Below are 19,295 nucleotides of genomic sequence, written 5' to 3' on the forward strand. Positions count from 1 at the left end.
CTCACTGCAACCTCTGCCTCCTGGGTTCACGCCATTCTCCTGCCTCAGTCTCCCGAGTAGCTGGGACTATAGGGGTGTGTCACCACGCCAGGCTAATTTTTGTATTTTTAGTAGAGACCAGGTTTCACTGTGCTAGCCACGATGGTCTCGATCTCCTGACGTCTCGTGATCAGTCCGCCTCGGCCTCCCAAAGTGCTGGGATTACAGGTGTGAGCCACAGTGCCTGGCCCATCTTCCCTTTTCTCAACTATGTGTATAGTAAGGAGCAGACAACATGGTCTGGTCAGGTAGAAAACCCATTTGCATATTAAAAAGATTAGGGTGGAGGATGGAGATGGGGTTTCACCACATTGGCCAGGTTGGTCTCGATCTCCTGACCTCAGGTGATCCACCTGCCTTGGCCTCCCAAAGTGCTGGGATTACAGGCATGAACCACCATGCCTGGCCAAAGACAACCTTCTTTCATATATTTAGTAATATTTATTGGATACTGATCATCTATGCAGTGTGTTCTAGGTATTGTGGAATCATCAGGGAAGACAAAGAGCCTGCTCTAATAAAAACCCATATTCTAGTGGAAAGAGACAAACAAGTAAAAAACTAAATTATGAGGCCAATGGTAAGTAGTATAAAGACAATAAAAATAGGGCTATTTGATGAAGAGTAATTGGGGTGAATTATAGTAACTAAATGAACCCTTATGGCCTCTGGTACTTGCCTTAGGATTTCTTTCTGCCATTCTTACAAGATCCCACTTACTAAGATATGTAATCTGTCATTAATGTGAGAGATCAACCCTTCAACTTTATCTCATTTCAGATGGGCCTTTTAGAGTCGATTAGCTGAAAAGTCATTTGATTTGAGGAGAGATTTTTTTATATAAGTCCCTATATAATACTTATGGCAATATATAACCAATGAACAATAGAGTTTGTAGAAAACAGGTAAAAATAAATAAAGTTATTTAGTTAACTAAAGACAACAGAAAATACAAGCACTTCAAATACTGGGCCAGATGTTGCTTTCTTTACTGCTAAGAGTGAGTGATGATGAAAATTCATAAAGTTACAAGAATATTTATAATATATGGTTTCTTAGGGTCTGTATATCATTGTGAGGTATAACTCTTCAGCATATTTTGGCTGATGTCATAATTAGGATGATCAAGCTATTTTGTTATTTGCAACAGCTTGAAGAACACAAAAAATAAATTAGTTCTTTAATCTAGACTAAATGTGAACCAGAAAATGGGGGCCCTGCTCATGGAAAAGTGTCCTAAAATGTGACTTCAGGTGTATGTGTGTGTCTGTGTGTGTGTGTGTGTGTGTGCATGTAAACAACACAAAGCTGAACTCACTTTTCATGTGGAAAGAGGGTGGCCTTTGGGCATTTAAACTATGAGGACAGCCCATGCAATGACCCCAAATAAAAAGAGCAGGTGTCCATGAGCATGGACCAGGCTTATTGGCAACAGTCTTCATGTTTCTGCATGTCTCAACAAGAACTAATCAACTCAAATTGTATAGAATAGCTGTGCATGCCAAAAAGTTATGATCTGTTTAATATAGACCATCTGTCCAAACGAGTTGTATGTAAAAGGCTTCTACCAATCAGTCTCACCTAGGTAGACTGGCACAACTTCAAAAGATAGACAGCATTCAGGGTCTATATCAGGCTTAGTAGCTAAGTCCTAATGATACAGTGATTTAAATGAAACCCTAGTCCAGTCTTTTTTTTAATTACTTTGTGAACAAAAACTTTCTCTTACAGAGAGAAGTTCAGGACAAACTGCTTCTTTCCTATAAGTCATTAAATTTGGATGTAACAAAGTTACCTTTCAATGCTCCAGAAACAACTCAAACCAAGTGTGGTTTCTTTCAGAGCAGTTTTCTGAGCAAAGAAGCAAGGCAGCACCAAGAATATCTATAATCAAATGCTTACATAACAACGTGACCCTTTTTTGGCCATTACTGGGACAACAGAAGTGGCCATTACTGGGACAACAGAAGTAGCCATTCAGATAATACCTTTCTACTATTCTTAAATCTAAATCTGACTAAACATAGAATTATCTTTTCTGAAGGCATACTTTGATTTGAGGCAAAGGCAGGAGAGAAAGCTTAGGTGCCATGGAAAAGTAGTAAGGAATGAAAGAGAACAGTGAGAAGTAGACGAAAGAAAGCAGGAGAGAGAAAAACAAAAGAGTAACAATTAAGTCAGAAAAAGTTGTACTGATAAAACATTTCACTTTAATACATTTCAAACTGGTTTTATAACCCTTTTAAGCTTAAAGACTCTTTTATTGTGTGTGCTGAAAACAGTGTATTTGATTATCTTGAACCAAACCAAAATTAGTTTAAATCCTATCAACATAGATCAAGCTCAGAAAAAAATCACATCATACAAGAATGGATGAAAGTATAATATGGGAGGACTCGTAGACATGAAGCTGAGTTTTGCTTATTTTCTATCTTGGAGACTCTTCTTTATTTTTTAGTGCTGTGTTATTTAAGCACACTGGTCATTTCTTTTGACAGAAAATATTTCTAATCCTGTCTGCCCCAAGATAGATAATTTTGGAAAATACATTCATAAAACTGCATGTAAAGGACTCACCAGCAATTTGAATAACAGATGACATCTCCATTACACTAGCACAGAGGTTCTCAAACTTTTGTGTTCATGAAACTCAGCTGGAAGGTTTGCTAAAATGCATATATCTGGGCTCCACCTCCAGACTTTCTAATTTAGTAGGCATGGAGTAGGGCCTGAGGATCTGCATTTTTCAAAAGTGCCCAGGTGACGCTGATGCTGCTGGACTGGGGAACACATTTTGAGAACCACTGCACTAGCAAATACCTTCTGGCATCATGATGGATTCTACCTGGCTATGGGAGGTAAGCATTCACTTCAGATGTTTTCAGTTCCTCACCTGATACAATGAGGTGCACACAATTTCCTTTCCTGCTCTGGCCTCCTCCCCTATGACTGGTCTATATCTACATATCTATCACCAATTATCCTTTTGAGAATACTGGAACAAATAATTCTTTCCCATTAAAGTAAATACCCTCTGTCAATAAATTACCTTTTCCTTAAAGGTCTTATGTGGTGGTCTATAGGTAACTAATAAAAGAAAATCACATGGAGTCCTTTCTAATTCTTATGCTTTCCTCTCTATTCACATTTTGTATCCATTACTTTTCAATGTGCCTTTTAGTCCTGCACAGTATCACATTACCTCATATTGCTCTTTTGTTTTACAATATTGACCAAATGCTTTACTTCCTAGTTCATCTGAATTCGCTTTTATTTCAAGGCCAAATGTATTTACGAGAAGAATACAAAGAAACCATTCGAATGCAGAGCATTTTTAAACTGTTAGTAACTATGTTTCATATTTCTTTATTATTTAAGAGTATTAATAGATTTTTACAAAGCACTGTACCATAAAAAAAGCAAATGAGATATATCTGATGAAAGCACCTTCTACTGGGTGAACTCAAGGTTATTTGTATTACGAGTTAACTCTAATTCAAATAAGGAAATGTTAAAAAGCTAAAGCAGTTGCCCAAAGGAACTTAACCTAGAGAAAACCATGAAGTTTGATTCCCAGCCTGAGAGCCAATATTTCAGAAAACAAATCTGTTTCTGTAGTTCTTATTCAACTCTTAATTCCATTTTTTTATTTTAGGCTCTCAAAATAAATACTTTACAAGACTCCTATTATATATCAATTTGGGCTGTCTTTAATTACAAGTTACAACAAATCTGATAAAAGTGTAGTTTCTCTTTCCCTAAAATTTCCCATTTAAGTACTTTTTGGCCCAGATTATATACTTTGTTTTCCTATTATACCTTCTTTAAAACAGCAAAAATCATTTAATACTGAAATCTCTATAAGTTTTATTACTATGCACTTATTATGCCCATGACACACTTTCCTCTCCATAAAGCCTTTGTTTTCCTAAGAATACCACAAAATTTGTATGCTAAAATTCAACACATTTAAAAGATGGTTTCAGTTAGAATTATTATTTTGGAGTATTTTGGGGTAGGAGGAAACACACTTATCTACCCAGTAGAAAAAATTAGAAAGTTAGACAAAATATATAGCTGGTCTGAACAATGTCTGAAACCAGTTGTTTTACATATTCTGACATTTTATACATTCAGATATTCAAGCAGTGTACATATATGATCCTGAAAGATAGCAAACAAATGAGCTAAGTCCTAAAATGGAAATAAATTTGTGTTTAGATAAACAGTCCAGACTATGGTTCAGTGAGAAAAATCCTAAGCAGAACAAAGAGGTCTTGCTGCAGAGTTCAGGGAGGTTGAGGTGGCCAGAAATTGCATGACAGAATCCTTAGAAAAGAGAGTGCTACACAGAAAAACAGTTGAGTAATCAGCACAGAAGCCTTCTTGAGTTTTGCTAAGACTGCACATATGTAGAGTGAAACTCAAATTGTTTAGAAAATTGTTGTTACCAGGGAGTTGTAAATGAAACACTTCCCAGAAGTCACAAAGTACAAGGATATGTTCACGTTTTGTCTCGTCAGAATGGTTGATCCCAGGGCACTCAACTTTACTGAGAAACAGAAAGAGCTAAGCAGTTGTTAGAGAAAAGACTACCCTACAGACTAGCCTTAACAAAGCTTAAAAACAAGTCTTAAAAAGATCTGATCTACAAACAACTTAAATGCCTGTCAGAATTAACAATGTAAAGGAACACAATAAAATCAAGATAATCATTAATGTAACATCTATATTGATAAGCACCTAATAAAAACTTACAACATATATGATGAAATATGACTAGTAAGTCAACAGAAAAACACCTGGAGATGACAACTGATAGAATTAGCACATGAGGATTTCAAAAGTCCTATTATAAATAAGCTCATCATAATTAAGAATTTAAAGGAAAACATGAATGTAATGATAATAAAAGATATTAAAAATAACCAAATGGTATTTAATAGGGGAAAAGTAAAAATTTGACATTATAAACCCATGCAACATCAAGCACATCATTATCATATTTCTAAAAACTAGTGAAGAAAGACTGCAAGAGTAAGCAGGCTTAAAAGACGTTGCATACAAAGGAACAAAATAAGAATGACAGCAGAATATCATTTATTTAAAAAACATGCAGCTGGGCATGATGGCTCATGCCTGTAATCCCAGCACTTTGGGAGGCCGAGGTGGGTGGATCACCTGAGGGCAGGAGTTCCAGACCAGCCTGACCAACATGGAGAAACCCCATCTCCACTAAAAATGCAAAATTAGCTGGGCATGGTGCCACATGCCTGTAATCCCAGCTACTCAGGAGGCTGGGGCAGGAGAATTGCTTGAATTCAGGAGGTGGAGGTTGCGGTGAGCCAAGATCGTGCCATTGTACTCTGGCTTGGGGATCTGTCTCAAAAACAAAGAAACAAACCAACCAACCAACCATGGAAGCCATAATAAATGAAAAATGATACAATATTATGAAAGTGATGAATAGAAGCAAAAAAACACCAAGTTGCTAATCAGAAAAATTTCCTTTAAAAACTGAAAGTGAAATAGATACAAAAGATGAAAAAAATTATTCCAGAAAAACTGCATGACCATAAACAAACACCTATCTCCAGGTATAAGTAAAATGATATTAGATGAAAACTAGGATCTAAAAAAAGAATGTAAACTGCTAGAAATGGAAATACAAGCAATATTTTTCATATCTATTTAAAATGATTGTTAATTTAATGCAATAATAATAAAATTGTGGTGTACACAACACATGTAGAAGTAAATATGTGACAATAATAACAGAACAAATGGAAGTGGGAAATTGAAGCACTCTTTTATGCAGTTATACATTAGACATTACACATGATCTGGTAAATATTACTTGAAAGCAGACTTTTTGTTTTTGAGACAAGGTCTTGCTCTGTTGCCCTGGCTGGAATGCAGTGGCACAATCACAGATGACCGTAGCCTTGACCTCTTGGGCTCCAGAGATTCTCCTGCCTCAGCCTCCTCAGTAGCTGGGTCTACAGGAGTATGTTACCATAACCGGCTAGTATTTTTGTTTCTTTCTTTACAGAGTTGGGGTTTCACCATGTTGCCCAGGCTGGTCTTGAACTCCTGGGGTCAAGCGATCCACCTGCCTCAGTCTCCCAAAGTGCTGGGAATACAGGTGTGAGCCACCACATCCAGCATGAAAATAGACTTCTAAGGGTTCATATTGCAATCCCGGAAAAACCACTAAAAAATTAAACAAATATAATGAGTACAGAATAGAAATAATAAACACTAAAACTACACAGTTATTTAAAAGAAGGTTAAAAAACCCTAAATATGAAACTGAAAAATAGAAAATAAATTAAAAGGTGATATAACTGACTCCATCAAGTTGATAATGGCAAGGGTAAAGGATTCAAATACTCCAGTGTAAGTCCAGAGACTGTCAGGCTAGATTATAAATCAAAAGCAAACTATGCACTATCTATGAGAGCCCTCCTTTAATTATTAAAGACAAAGGTGGCGAAAAAGTAGAAGGACTGAAAAGGACATATTCCACAAATACTAACTATAAAAAAGCTGAAGTGGCTATATTAATAACGTATTAGGTATATTTCAAAAGAAGTGATAACAACAGGGATAAAGAGGCATGTTTCAAAGTGTTAAGAAGTTAATGCACCAAGACTATATAACAATCCTAAATGTGAATGAATTTAATAGCTGAAATTCAAAATACATGGTGGAAAGATGGAAAGGAAAAAAAAAAACACAATCATCGTTGGAAATTCCAAAGATCTCTCTTACTAACTGATGGAAAAAGTCTACTAAAATTCAATAGGCATACAGAACACCTGAACAACACTATATGGGTATATACCCAAAGGATTATAAATCATGCTACTATAAAGGCACATGCACACATATGTTTATTGTGGCACTATTCACAATAGCAAAGACTTGGAACCAACCCAAATGTCCATCAGTGACAGATTAGACTAAGAAAATGTGGCAAATACACACCATGGAATACTATGCAGTCATAAAAAAGGATGAGTTCATATCCTTTGTAGGTACATGGATGCAGCTGGAAACCATCATTCTGAGCAAACTATCGCAAGGACAGAAAACCAAACACCACATGTTCCCACTCATAGGTGGGAACTGAACAATGAGAAGACTTGGACACAGGGTGGGGAACATCACACACTGGGGCCTGATGTAGGGTGGGGACAAGGGGGAGAGATAGCATTAGGAGAAATACCTAATGTAAATGACGAGTTAATGGGTGCAGCAAACCAACATGGCACATGTATACCTATGTAACAAATCTGCACATTGTGCACATGTACCCTAGAACTTAAAGTTAAATAAATAAATAAATAGAAAAATATTGACCCTGCTGATAAACAGAACACTGCATCCAATAAATGCTGATTATATTATTTTTCATGCAGATGAAAGATTTATACCAAGATAGGCCATATCATATGATATGGTGAACACTTTCAAGCCTCAATAATTTCAAGATAATGAAATTGTGGAACACACATTTTCTGACAATGAGGGAATTAAATTAGAAATATACTACAGAAAGCTGTCAGAGATTGGGCAGTATCTGGAAATTAAGAATCTTATGACTATAAACTGTTCAAAGAGGAAATAACAAGAATACTTCAGAAATATTTTGAAATTAATCAAAATTAAAACACAATAAAATGTAGCTAATGGAGTTCGGAGGGAAATTTATAGCTTTAAATGTTTATATTAGAAAAGAAATTATGTTTCAAATCAATAATCTAAATTCTCATCCTAGCAAGTTAGTAAAAAAAATGCAAACTAAAACTGGAAAATATATGAATGAAGGAAAAATTAACATAAGGGCAGAAACAAATGAAACAGAAAATAAACAACAGAGAAAATCGAATAAAAGATGTTTTGTTAAAAAAATCAATGAAATTGGACGGAGGCGCCCAAGATGGCGGAACAGGAACAGTTCCAGCCTCCAGCTCCTAGCCTGAGTGACACAAAACACGGGTGTTTTCTGCATTTTCAACTGAGGTACCAGATTCATCTCACTGGGGCGTGTCAGACAGTCAGTGCTGGTACACGGGTGCAGCACCACCAGCGAGAGCTGAAGCAGGGAGAGGCATCGCCTCACCTGGGAAGCGCAAGGGGGAAGAGAATTCTTTTTCCTAGCCAAAGGAAATTGAGACACACAACACCTGGAAAATCGGGTAACTCCCACCCTAATACTGCGCTTTACCAACGGTCTTAGCAAACGGCACACCAGGAGATTATATCCCACACCTGGCCTGGAGGGTCCCACACCCACAGAGCCTCCCTCATTGCTGGCACAGCAGTCTGAGATCTAACTGCAAGGAGGCAGCGAGGCTGGGGGAGGGGCACCTGACATTGCTGAGGCTTAAGTAGGTAAACAAAGCCTCCGGGAAACTCGAATTGGGTGGAGAACACCACAGCTCAAGGAGGCCTGCCTGCCTCTGTAGACTCCACCTCTGGGGAAAGGGCATAGTTAAAAAAAAGCAGCAGAAACCTCTGCAGATGTAAATGTCCCTGTCTGACAGCTTTGAAGAGAGCAGTGGATCTCCCAGGACAGAGGCTGAGATCTGAGAACAGACAGACTGCCTGCTCAAGTGGGTCCCTGACCCCTGAGTAGCCTAACTGGCAGACATCCCCGACTAGGTGCAGACCGACACCTCACACCTCACATGGCTGGGTACACCCCTGAGATGAAGATTCCAGAGCAAGAATCAGACAGCAACACTCACTGTTCAGCAATATTCTATCTTCTGCAGCCTCCGCTGCTGCTACCCAGGCAAACAGAGTCTGGAGTGGACCTCAAGCAGACTCCAACAGACCTGCAGCTGAGGGCCCTGACTGTTAGAAGGAAAACTAACAAACAGAAAGGACACCAACACCAAAACCCCATCAGTACGTCACCATCATCAAAGACCAAAGGAAGATAAAACCACAAAGATGGGGGAAAAACAGTGCAGAAAAGCTGGAAATTCAAAAAATCAGATCCCATTTCCACCTCCAAAGGAACGCAGCTCATCGCCAACAACAGAACAAAGCTGGACAAGAATGACTCTGACGAGTTGAGAGAAGAAGGCTTCAGTCGATCAAACTTCTCAGAACTAAAGGAGGAACTACATGACCAGTGCAAAGAAACAAAAAACCTTGAAAAAAGAATGGATGAATAGATAACAAGAATAATCAATGCAGAGAAGACCTTAAAAGAACTGATAGAGATGAAAACCATGACACGAGAACTACGTGACCAATGCACAAGCTTCAGTAACCGACTCGATCAACTGTAAGAAAGAGTATCAAATCAACAGAATATACATTCTTCTCAGCACCACATCACACTTATTCCAAAACTGACCACATAGTTGGAAGTAAAGCACTCCTCAGCAAATGTAAAAGAACAGAAATGATAACAAACTGTCTCTCAGACCACAGTGAAATCAAACTGGAACTCAGGACTAAGAAACTCAATCAAAACCGCTCAACTACAAGGAAACGGAACAACCTGCTCCTGAATGACTTCTGGGTACATAACAAAATGAAGGCAGAAATAAAGATGTTCTTTGAAACCAATGAGAACAAAGATATGACATACCAGAATATCTGGGACACATTTAAAGCAGTGTGAAGAGGGAAATTTACAGCACTAAATGCCCACAAGAGAAAGCAGGAAAGATCTAAAATTGACATCCTAACACCACAATTAAAAGAACTAGAGAAGCAAGAGCAAACACATTCAAAAGCTAGCAGAAGGCAAGAAATAACTAAGATCAGAGCAGAACTGAAGGAGATAGAGATACAAAAAACCCTCCAAAAAAAAAAAAATCAATGAATCCAGGAGATAGTTTTTTGAAAAGATCAACAAGATTGATAGACCACTAGCAAGACTAATAAAGAAAAGAGAGAAGAATCAAATAGACACAATAAAAAAGGATAAAGGGGATATCACCACCAACCCCACAGAAATACAAACTACCATCAGAGAATACTATAAACACCTCTACGCAAATAAACTAGAAAACGTAGAAGAAATGGATAATTTCCTGGACACTTACACTCTCCCAAGACTAAACCAGGAAGAAGTTGAATCCCTGAATAGACCAATAGCAGGCTCTGAAATTGAGGCAATAATTAACATCCTACCAACCAAAAAAAGTCCAGGACCAGACGGATTCACAGCTGAATTCTACCAGAGGTACAAGGAGGAGCTAGTACAATTCCTTCTGAAACTATTCCAATCAATAGAAAAAGAGGGAATCCTCCCTAACTCATTTTATGAGGCCAATATCATCCTGATACCAAATCCTAGCAGAGACACAACAATAAAAGAGAATTTTACCAATGTCCCTGATGAACATCAATGCAAAAATCCTCAGTAAAATACCAGCAAACCGAATCCAGCAGTACATCAAAAACCTTATCCACCATGATCAAGTGGGCTTCATCCCTGGGATGCAAGGCTGGTTCAACATTCGCAAATCAATAAACATAATCCAGCATAGAAACAGAAGCAAAGACAAAAACCACATGATTATCTCAATAGATGCAGAAAAGGCCTTTGACAAAATTCAACAGCCCTTCATGCTAAAAACTCTCAATAAATTTGGTATTGATGGAACGTATCTCAAAATAATAAGAGCTATTTATGACAAACCCACAGCCAATATCATACTGAATAGGCAAAAACTGGAAGCATTCCCTTTGAAAACTGGCACAAGACAGGGATGCCCTCTCTCACTACTCCTATTCAACATAATGTTGGAAGTTCTGGCTAGGACAATCAGGCAAGAGAAAGAAATAAAGGGTATTCAGTTAGGAAAAGAAGGAGTCAAATTGTCCCTGTTTGCAGACGACATGATTGTATATTTAGAAAACCCCATCGTCTCAGCCCAAAATCTCCTTAAGCTGATAAGCAACTTCGGCAAAGTCTCAGGATACAAAATCAATGTGCAAAAATCACAAGCATTCTTATACACCAGTAACAGACAAACAGCCAAATCATGAATGAACTCCCATTCACAATAGCTTCAAAGAGAATAAAATACCTAGGAATCCAACTTGCAAGGGATGTGAAGGACCTCTTCAAGGAGAGCTACAAACCACTGCTCAGTGAAATAAAAGAGGACACACACAAATGGGAGAACATACCATGCTCATGGATAGGAGGAATCAATATCGTGAAAATGGCCATACTGCCCAAGGTCATTTATAGATTCAATGCCATCACCATTAAGCTACCAATGACTTTCTTCACACAATTGGACAAAACTGCTTTAAAGTTCATATGGAACCAAAAAAGACACCCCATTGCCAAGACAATCCTAAGCCAAAAGAACAAAACTGGAGGCATCACGCTACCTGACTTCAAACTATACTACAAGGCTACTGTAACCAAAACAGCAAGGTACTGGTACCAAAACAGAGATATAGACCAATAGAACAGTACAGAGCCCTCAGAAATAATACCACACATCTACAGACATCTGATCTTTGACAAACCTGACAAAAACAAGAAATGGGGAAAGGATTCCCTATTTAATAAACGGTGCTGGGAAAACTGGCTAGCCATAAGTAGAAAGCTGAAACTGGATCTTTTCCTTACTCCTTATACGAAAATTAATTCAAGATGGATTAGAGACTTAAATGTTAGACCCAAAACCATAAAAACCCTAGAAGAAAACCTAGGTAATACCATTCAGGACTTAGGCATGGGCAACGATTTCATGTCTAAAACACCAAAAGCAACGGCAACAAAAGCCAAAATTGACAAATGGGATCTAATTAAACTAAAGAACTCCTGTACAGCAAACGAAACTACCATCAGAGTGAACAGGCAACCCACAGAATGGGAGAAAATTTTTGCAATCTACTCATCTGACAAAGGGCTAATATGCAGAATCTACAAAAAACTCAAACAAATTTACAAGAAAAAAACAAACAACCCAATCAAAAAGTGAGCAAAGGATATGAACAGACACTTCTCAAAAGAAGACATTCATACAGCCAACAGACACATGAAAAAATGCTCATCATCACTTGCCATCAGAGAAATGCAAATCAAAACCATAAAACCATAATGAGATACCATCTCACACCAGTTAGAATGGCAATCATTAAAAAATCAGGAAACAACAGGTGCTGGAGAGGATGTGGAGAAATATCAACACTTTTACACTGTTGGTGGGAATGTAAACTAGTTCAACCATTGTGGAAAACAGTGTGGTGATTCCTCAAGGATCTAGAATTAGAAATACCATTTGACCCAGCCATCCCATTACTGGGTATATACCCAAAGGATTATAAATCATGCTGCTATAAAGACACATGCACACGTATGTTTACTGCAGCAGAATTCACAATAGCAAAGACTTGGAATCAACACAAATGTCCATCAGTGACAGACGGGATTAAGAAAATGTGGCACATATGCACCATGGAATACTATGTAGCCATAAAAAAAGGATGAGTTTGTGTCCTTTGTTGGGACACGGATGCAGCTGTAAACCATCATTCTCAGCAAACTATCACAAGAACAGAAAACCAAACACCGCATGTTCTCACCCATAGGTGGGAACTGAACAATGAGATCACTTGGATACAGGAAGGGAAACATCACACACCGGGGCCTATTGTGGGGAGGGGATGGGGGAAGGGATAGCATTAGGAGATATACGTAATGTAAATGACGAGTTAATGAGTGCAGCACACCAACATGGCACATGTATACATGTGTAACAAACCTGCACGTTGTGCACATGTACCCTAGAACTTAAAGTACGATTTAAAAAAATCAATGAAGTTGATCCAGAAAAAAGATGTGAATAATAAAAATCAAAAATGAAAAAGTGGCAAATAGATACAAGTGCACAGACATTAAGACAATAAAGGAAATTTATGAATGCTGAGTTTTACTACACATAACATCTAAAATGAAATGGACAAATTCCTTGAATGACAGAAACTACCAAATTGACTGAAAACAAAATATAAAATCTTAATATCCCACATAAATTACAGAAATTAAAGTAGTAATTTAAAATATTCTCAAAAAAAGCCCACTCCTGATGGCTTCAGTGGTGAATATCAATCATTTTTAAAAGAAAAGGTCATGGATCAACTGAGAATATAGAAAAAGAAGAAAACTGTTTCCAACAGATTTACCAAAGCCAGAATTACTCTCATCCCAAACCAGACAAAATTTCCAAAAGAAAACAGAACTACAGAATAATATTCCTTATAAATATAGATGTCTGCACATGGCACATACTTTAAAACTGACCACACACTCAGACCTAAAACAATTCTCAAAAAACTTGAGACCAACCTGGCAACATGGTGAAACCCTGTCTCTACAAAAAATTAGCCAATCATGGTGGTGCTTGCCTGTGGTCCCAGATACTCAGGAGGCTGAGGTGGGAGGATAACTCAAGCTCAGGAGGAGGAAGTTGCAGTGAACTGAGATCATGCCACTGCACTCCAGCCTGGGTGACACAGTGACACCTTGTCTCAATAACAATAAGTACAATCAGAAATGACGAGGCAGATATTGCCACCAACCCCAAACAAAACTCTCAGAGACTATTACAAACACCTCTAGGCACACAAATTAGAAAACCTAGGCCAGGCGCGGTGGCTCAAGCCTGTAATCCCAGCACTTTGGGCGGCCGAGATGGGCAGATCACGAGGTCAGGAGATCGAGAACATCCTGGCTAACATGGTGAAACCCCGTCTCTACTAAAAAATACAAAAAACTAGCCGGGCGAGGTGGCGGGCACCTGTAGTCACAGCTACTCGGGAGGCTGAGGCAGGAGAATGGCATAAACCCGGAAGGCAGAGCTTACAGTGAGCTGAGATCCGGCCACTGTACTCCAGCCTGGGCGACAGAGTGAGACTCCGTCTCAAAAAAAAAAAAGAAAACCTAGAAGAAATGGATAAATTCCTGAAAATATACAACGTCTCAAGATTGAACCAGGAAGAAACTGAAACCCTGAAAAAAACAATACTGAGTTTCAAAATTAAGTCATTAATAAAAAGCCTACCAACCAGAAAAAGCCCTGGGCAAGATGGATCCACAGGTGAATTCCATCAGACATACAAAGAAGAGCTAGTACCAATCCTACTGAAACTATTCCAAAAAATCAAGTAGGAGGGACTTTGACCCTAACTCATTCTATAAGGCTAATATAATTTTGATGTCAAAATCTGGCAGAGACACAACAACAAAACACTTCAGGAAACTATCCTTGATGAACATAGTTGCAAAAATCCTCAACAAAACACTAGCAAACCAAATCCAGCAGCATCTCAAAAAGCTAATCCACCACAATCAAGTTGGCTTTATTACTGGCATACAAGGTTGGTTCAACATATGCAAATCAATACATGAGATTCATCACATAAACAGAACTAAAACCAAAAACCACGTGATCATCTCATTATACACAGAAAATATGTTCAGTAAAATTTATCCCTTCATCTTTAAAACCCTCAACAACTAGGCATTGAAGGAACATACTTTGAAATAAAAAGAGCCATCTATGACAAACCCACAGCCAGCATCATACTAAATAGGAAAAAGTTGGAAACATTACCCTTGCAAACCAGAACAAGACAACGATGTCCACTTTCACCACTCCTATTCGACACAGTACTGCATGCAGTAGCCAGAGCACTCAGGCAAGAAAAAAAAAGAAAAAAAATACAAGGCATCTAAAAAGGAAGAGAGGAAGTCAAACTATCTCTCTTTGCAGACTATACGTTTTTACATCTAGAAAATCCTAGTCTCTGCCCTACCTCCTAGAAAAACAACTTCAACAAAGTTTCAGGATACAAATTCAATATAGAAAAATCAGTAGCATTTCTGTTCACCAACAATATCCAAGCTGAAGGCCAAATCAAGAATGCAATCCAATCACAAAAGCCATACACAAAAAATAAAATATTCAGGAAGGTAAAAGATCTCTATGAGAATGATAAAACACATGGATGGAGCTAGAGGTCATTATTCTAAATGAACATAATGCAGGAACAGAAAACCAAATACTACGTTCTCATGTGCAAGTGGGAGTTAACATTGAGAACACATAGACACAAAGAAATGAATAACAGGCCAGGCATGGTGGCTCATGCCTGTAATTCCAGCATTTTGGGAGGCTGAGGTAGGAAGACTGCTTGACCCAAGAGTTCATTCGTTTAGGACCAGCCTGATCAACATAGCAGGACCCCATCTCCACAAAAATTTTTAAAAATCGGCAGGGCATGGTGGAATGTGTCTGTCCCAGCTACTGCGGAGGCTGAGGCAGGAGGATTGCTCAAACCCAGGAGGTTGAGGCTACAGTGAGCCGTGTTCATGCATCTGCACTCCAGCCTGGGCATCAGACCAAGACTTTGTCTCACACACAAAAAAGAAGGGAATAATAGAAACAAGGACTTACTTCAGGGTGAAGGACTGGAGGAGAGTGAAGATTGAAAACTACCTACTGGGTACTATGCTTATTACCTGGGTGATGAAATAATCTGTACACCAAACCCCCATTACATGCAATTTACCCATGTAAGAAAACTGTACATGTACCCTTGGAACCTAAAATATAAGTTGGAAAAATAAATAAATACAGATGACGTTCAACTGTTGTGGGGGGACACTGCAGAGATAATGAAGTAATCAGTTGCTTCTTGCCACTCTGCTGCCGAAGTGTCCATATACGATCCTTGTCACCTGTATAGAAATTAAACCCAATGGTTGACAGGTCTTCCCAGATGTGAATAAAACAAAAATGAATCTTCTTTCAGAAATGTAATGTTTAATAGCTTTGAGGTAGAACTAAGAACGGAAAAAGCTACAATCAAGTTTACTGCAATCTTATGCGGTAAAATCACAGAAAAACTCCAATACAGATTCTAACCAGTCTCTCAACCGTATGAAAAAATATGACGATCTTCTATATCTGCAATACAGAAGAGGAGCCTGGGCAACACAGTGAGACCTTGTCTCTTCTAAAATTAAAAAAATTAGCTGGGCATAGTGGCACATGACTGCAGAAGTCCCAGCTACTTTGGGGGCTGAGGTGGGAGGATCGCTTGACTCCAGGAAGTCAAGGCTGTAGTGAGTCCTGCTCATGCACTAGCACACTAGCCTGGGCAACAGAGCAAGACCCTGTCCCAAAAAAATAAATAAAAATAAAAATAAAATACAGAAGAAGCACAGGTGTGGTGGCTCATGCCTGTAATCCCAGCACTTTGGGAGGCCAAGGCAGGAGGATCACTTGAGCCCAGAAAGTTGAAGCTACAGTGAGCCATGATTGTGCCACTGCACTGTAGCCTGGTCCACAGAGTGAGACTCTGTCTCTAAAAAATAAGAGGAGAAAAAATACAGACAAGGAGAGTGATTGTTTATAAGACATTAGCAGTGGTATTCAGTGACTGTAGAGTTTACTTATTTCCTGTAAGAGACTTGTATAGCAACATACTCAAATTATTTTCCTGATAGACTAAGGAAACTCTATACTAAAGCCAACAAAACGTGTGATGGCTTAAACTGTCATAAATATTTTTTCATCTTAATATGATTCTCATCTGTTCATGCAACAATTTCTTAACAATTTAATGACAGCAAAACTGCAGTATGAGAATATCTCTATTTCTTATTTTCAGATTAAATATAAGAAACTGCAGAAGCTATGGGAGTAAATTTGAGACTGTGATAGGTCTCTAAATTCCTTAAACAGCCATATAAAATACAATGTATCAAGCAAAAGTAATTATAAAGTACTTTTTGGAGTTTTTTATTAGAAAATGTATGCAATTTAACACCCAAAGGTCTTTAGTTTCCAGGTCGTATTATTAAGTATCAGCCTTCTGTAAGGGAACTTTGCTATCATACTGATAACAGAACAATGCACCAGCCTGTTCAGTTTTCCAAAAGGAACATGTAGGTCTCCTAAAAGTATAATTCTATACTGAGACTTCAGACACTTTTCCTTCTAAAGTAATAATTCTAACATTTAAACTGGGAGTATAGTGGGTGACTAGGGTCTAAACCATGGCTCTAATCCTGGTGAGTTTTCTTATTATATGAGTTTTAAAATATTAAAATCTATACCTTCCTTATCTGAATACTACTCATTTTTCATCCATCAAGAAATTTATCCAGACACTCATCAGATTAAAAGAGAAATGGACAATTCTTATACTGCTGAGTGTTAACAGCAGGTCTGCCTTTCTTAAAATCTTCTCCCACTTTAATTTCAACAAGGCACATGCTAGGGTTCCTGCCAGGTCAAGTGCAAAGTAAATTCCTCAACTTGTTTGTGTATTGTGTTATATTGTGTTGTATTATATTGTATTTATTGTATTGTATTATATTGTACTGTATTGTATTGTATTTTGTTTTATTTATTTATGAGACGGAGTCTCACTCTGTTGCCCAGGCTGGAGTGCAGTGGCACTATCTTGACTCACTGCAAGCTCCGCCTCATGGGTTCACGCCATTCTCCTGCTTCAGCCTCCTGAGTAGCTGGGACTACGGGTGCCCGCCACCATGTGTGGCTAATTTTTTTTGTATTTGTTTTAGTCGAGATGGGGTTCCACCGTGTTAGCCAGGATGGTCTCGATCTCCTGACCTCGTGATCCATCTGCCTTGGACTCCCAAAGTGCTGAGTAATTTTTTTTTGGTTTTAAGGAGCAGAAAGTTTAATAGACAAGAAAGAAAAGAGAAAAAAGTAGGAAGAAGCTCCCCTGTACAGAGACAGAGGGAGGGGGGCTCCAAAGCCAAGAGAGGAGACTCCAATTCCTCAATTAAAAAAACATCATTTAAGGAACATTCATGTTCTAACTGGTTCATGGTAACTTTCAAGAAACTATTTTAAATACCAAAACAAATGCAAAAAATCCTAATACATAATTCATAGAAGCTGTGAAATGCCATATTGAGAATCAGAACTTGATTGTTATGCTAAGGGCATTTTCCTCTTTAAAAAGAAAAGTTTCTCATACAATAGGTTTCATTATAAGAACATATTGATTGAAACTAGTTTCATTGCCACTAATGTTCTGCTTAATTTTAAAGATAACATAATATTGAACAGAATAATGTGTTCTATTAATAACATTTTATTGAAAAGAATAAACTGATTTATAGCATTTGTTTGTCCAAATAAGCACACAGATCATATGCTATAAATCTTCTTGAGTCTAAACAGAAGGCTGAGATGCAACTTGATAAAAATAAAAAGTTACCATAAAACATAATGAAAAATCCAATTTGAAAATTAAACAGTGCACTGCCCAGCTTCATGCTTTGTTTAGGGTCTGAAGCTTGCAATGAAGATGAAAGAGCAGCTCTAGTATAGTTAAAATGGCTATTGTGAGTCTTCATTTGGGGAATCCTATACAAATAATTAAAATCTGTTAGGGAAAGTCTGGTCATTTCGTTTCTTAGGCAATTCACTCTAATCTCATTGAAGGTACACTTTAAAGTGAGGCAGCTTATTTTTTACTTAAAAATACTTTAAAAGTTGAATTTTTATTTTGTGGGGGTAAGAGGGGCAGAAATTAACACAAGACTTGTGTTCACAGACTAAAGTATTTTTCCCTAAAGCTTTAGTTTTGAATGAGCCAACTCAAAGTCGTTCCTATGTCTGTATGTGCAAACAGGAACATGGACATACACAAACTATTTCGAGCAGATGATATCTGAAAGGATGCCATCAGGCCATTCCTCTAAAAGATGACCCATACACCTTCTGGAAAGCAATGTTTGCATTTCACAGCTAAGAGATAGGATTATATATTTGCCACTGACTCTACATAAAATTGATCATTTATCTGTAGCTTATTTCCTTTACACAGAAAGCTGTTACAGTTCTCTTACATACTATTTACCATTCTGAAAAATTCCTGTTTGTCTAAATTTATATACAGTATTCTGAATATTAGGAAATCTAACATGTGCTGTAATCTTTCAAGTTAATTTTGCATGAGAGAAGTTATTTAACTATTTTTAAGAAATACTTATGGTTCGGCTGGGTGTGGTGGCTCACGCATGCAATAGCAGCACTTTGGAAGGCCAAGATGGGCGGATAACCTGAGGTCAAGAGTTCAAGACCAGCCTGGCCAATATAGTGAAACCCTGTCTCTACTAAAAATACAAAAATTAGCCAGGTGTGGTGGCGTGTGCCTGTAATCTCAGCTACTTGGGAGGCTGAGGCAGGAGGCTTGCTTAACCCGGGAGGCAAACA

General features: G+C 38.0%; 1 protein-coding gene across 2 annotated transcripts in view; it reads right to left on the reverse strand.

Moving 5' to 3' along the window:
- Nucleotides 1–19,295, reverse strand: part of KIAA1328 (KIAA1328 ortholog) — a 415,804-nt gene that overhangs the window by 200,969 nt on the left and 195,540 nt on the right. Inside the window, exon 7 of one of the 2 annotated variants that reach the window (XM_026455160.1) lies at nucleotides 5,809–6,252. The exons of the other annotated variant lie outside the window; for it this stretch is intronic. Within the exon in view, the coding sequence (XP_026310945.1) occupies nucleotides 6,220–6,252 (33 nt within the window). The 3' untranslated portion in view covers nucleotides 5,809–6,219. Of the gene's footprint in view, nucleotides 1–5,808; nucleotides 6,253–19,295 lie in introns of those variants that run through there. 2 annotated transcript variants of the gene reach the window in all.

Source organism: Piliocolobus tephrosceles, chromosome 18 (genome assembly GCF_002776525.5).
Source record: "Piliocolobus tephrosceles isolate RC106 chromosome 18, ASM277652v3, whole genome shotgun sequence".
NCBI lineage: Eukaryota > Metazoa > Chordata > Mammalia > Primates > Cercopithecidae > Piliocolobus > Piliocolobus tephrosceles.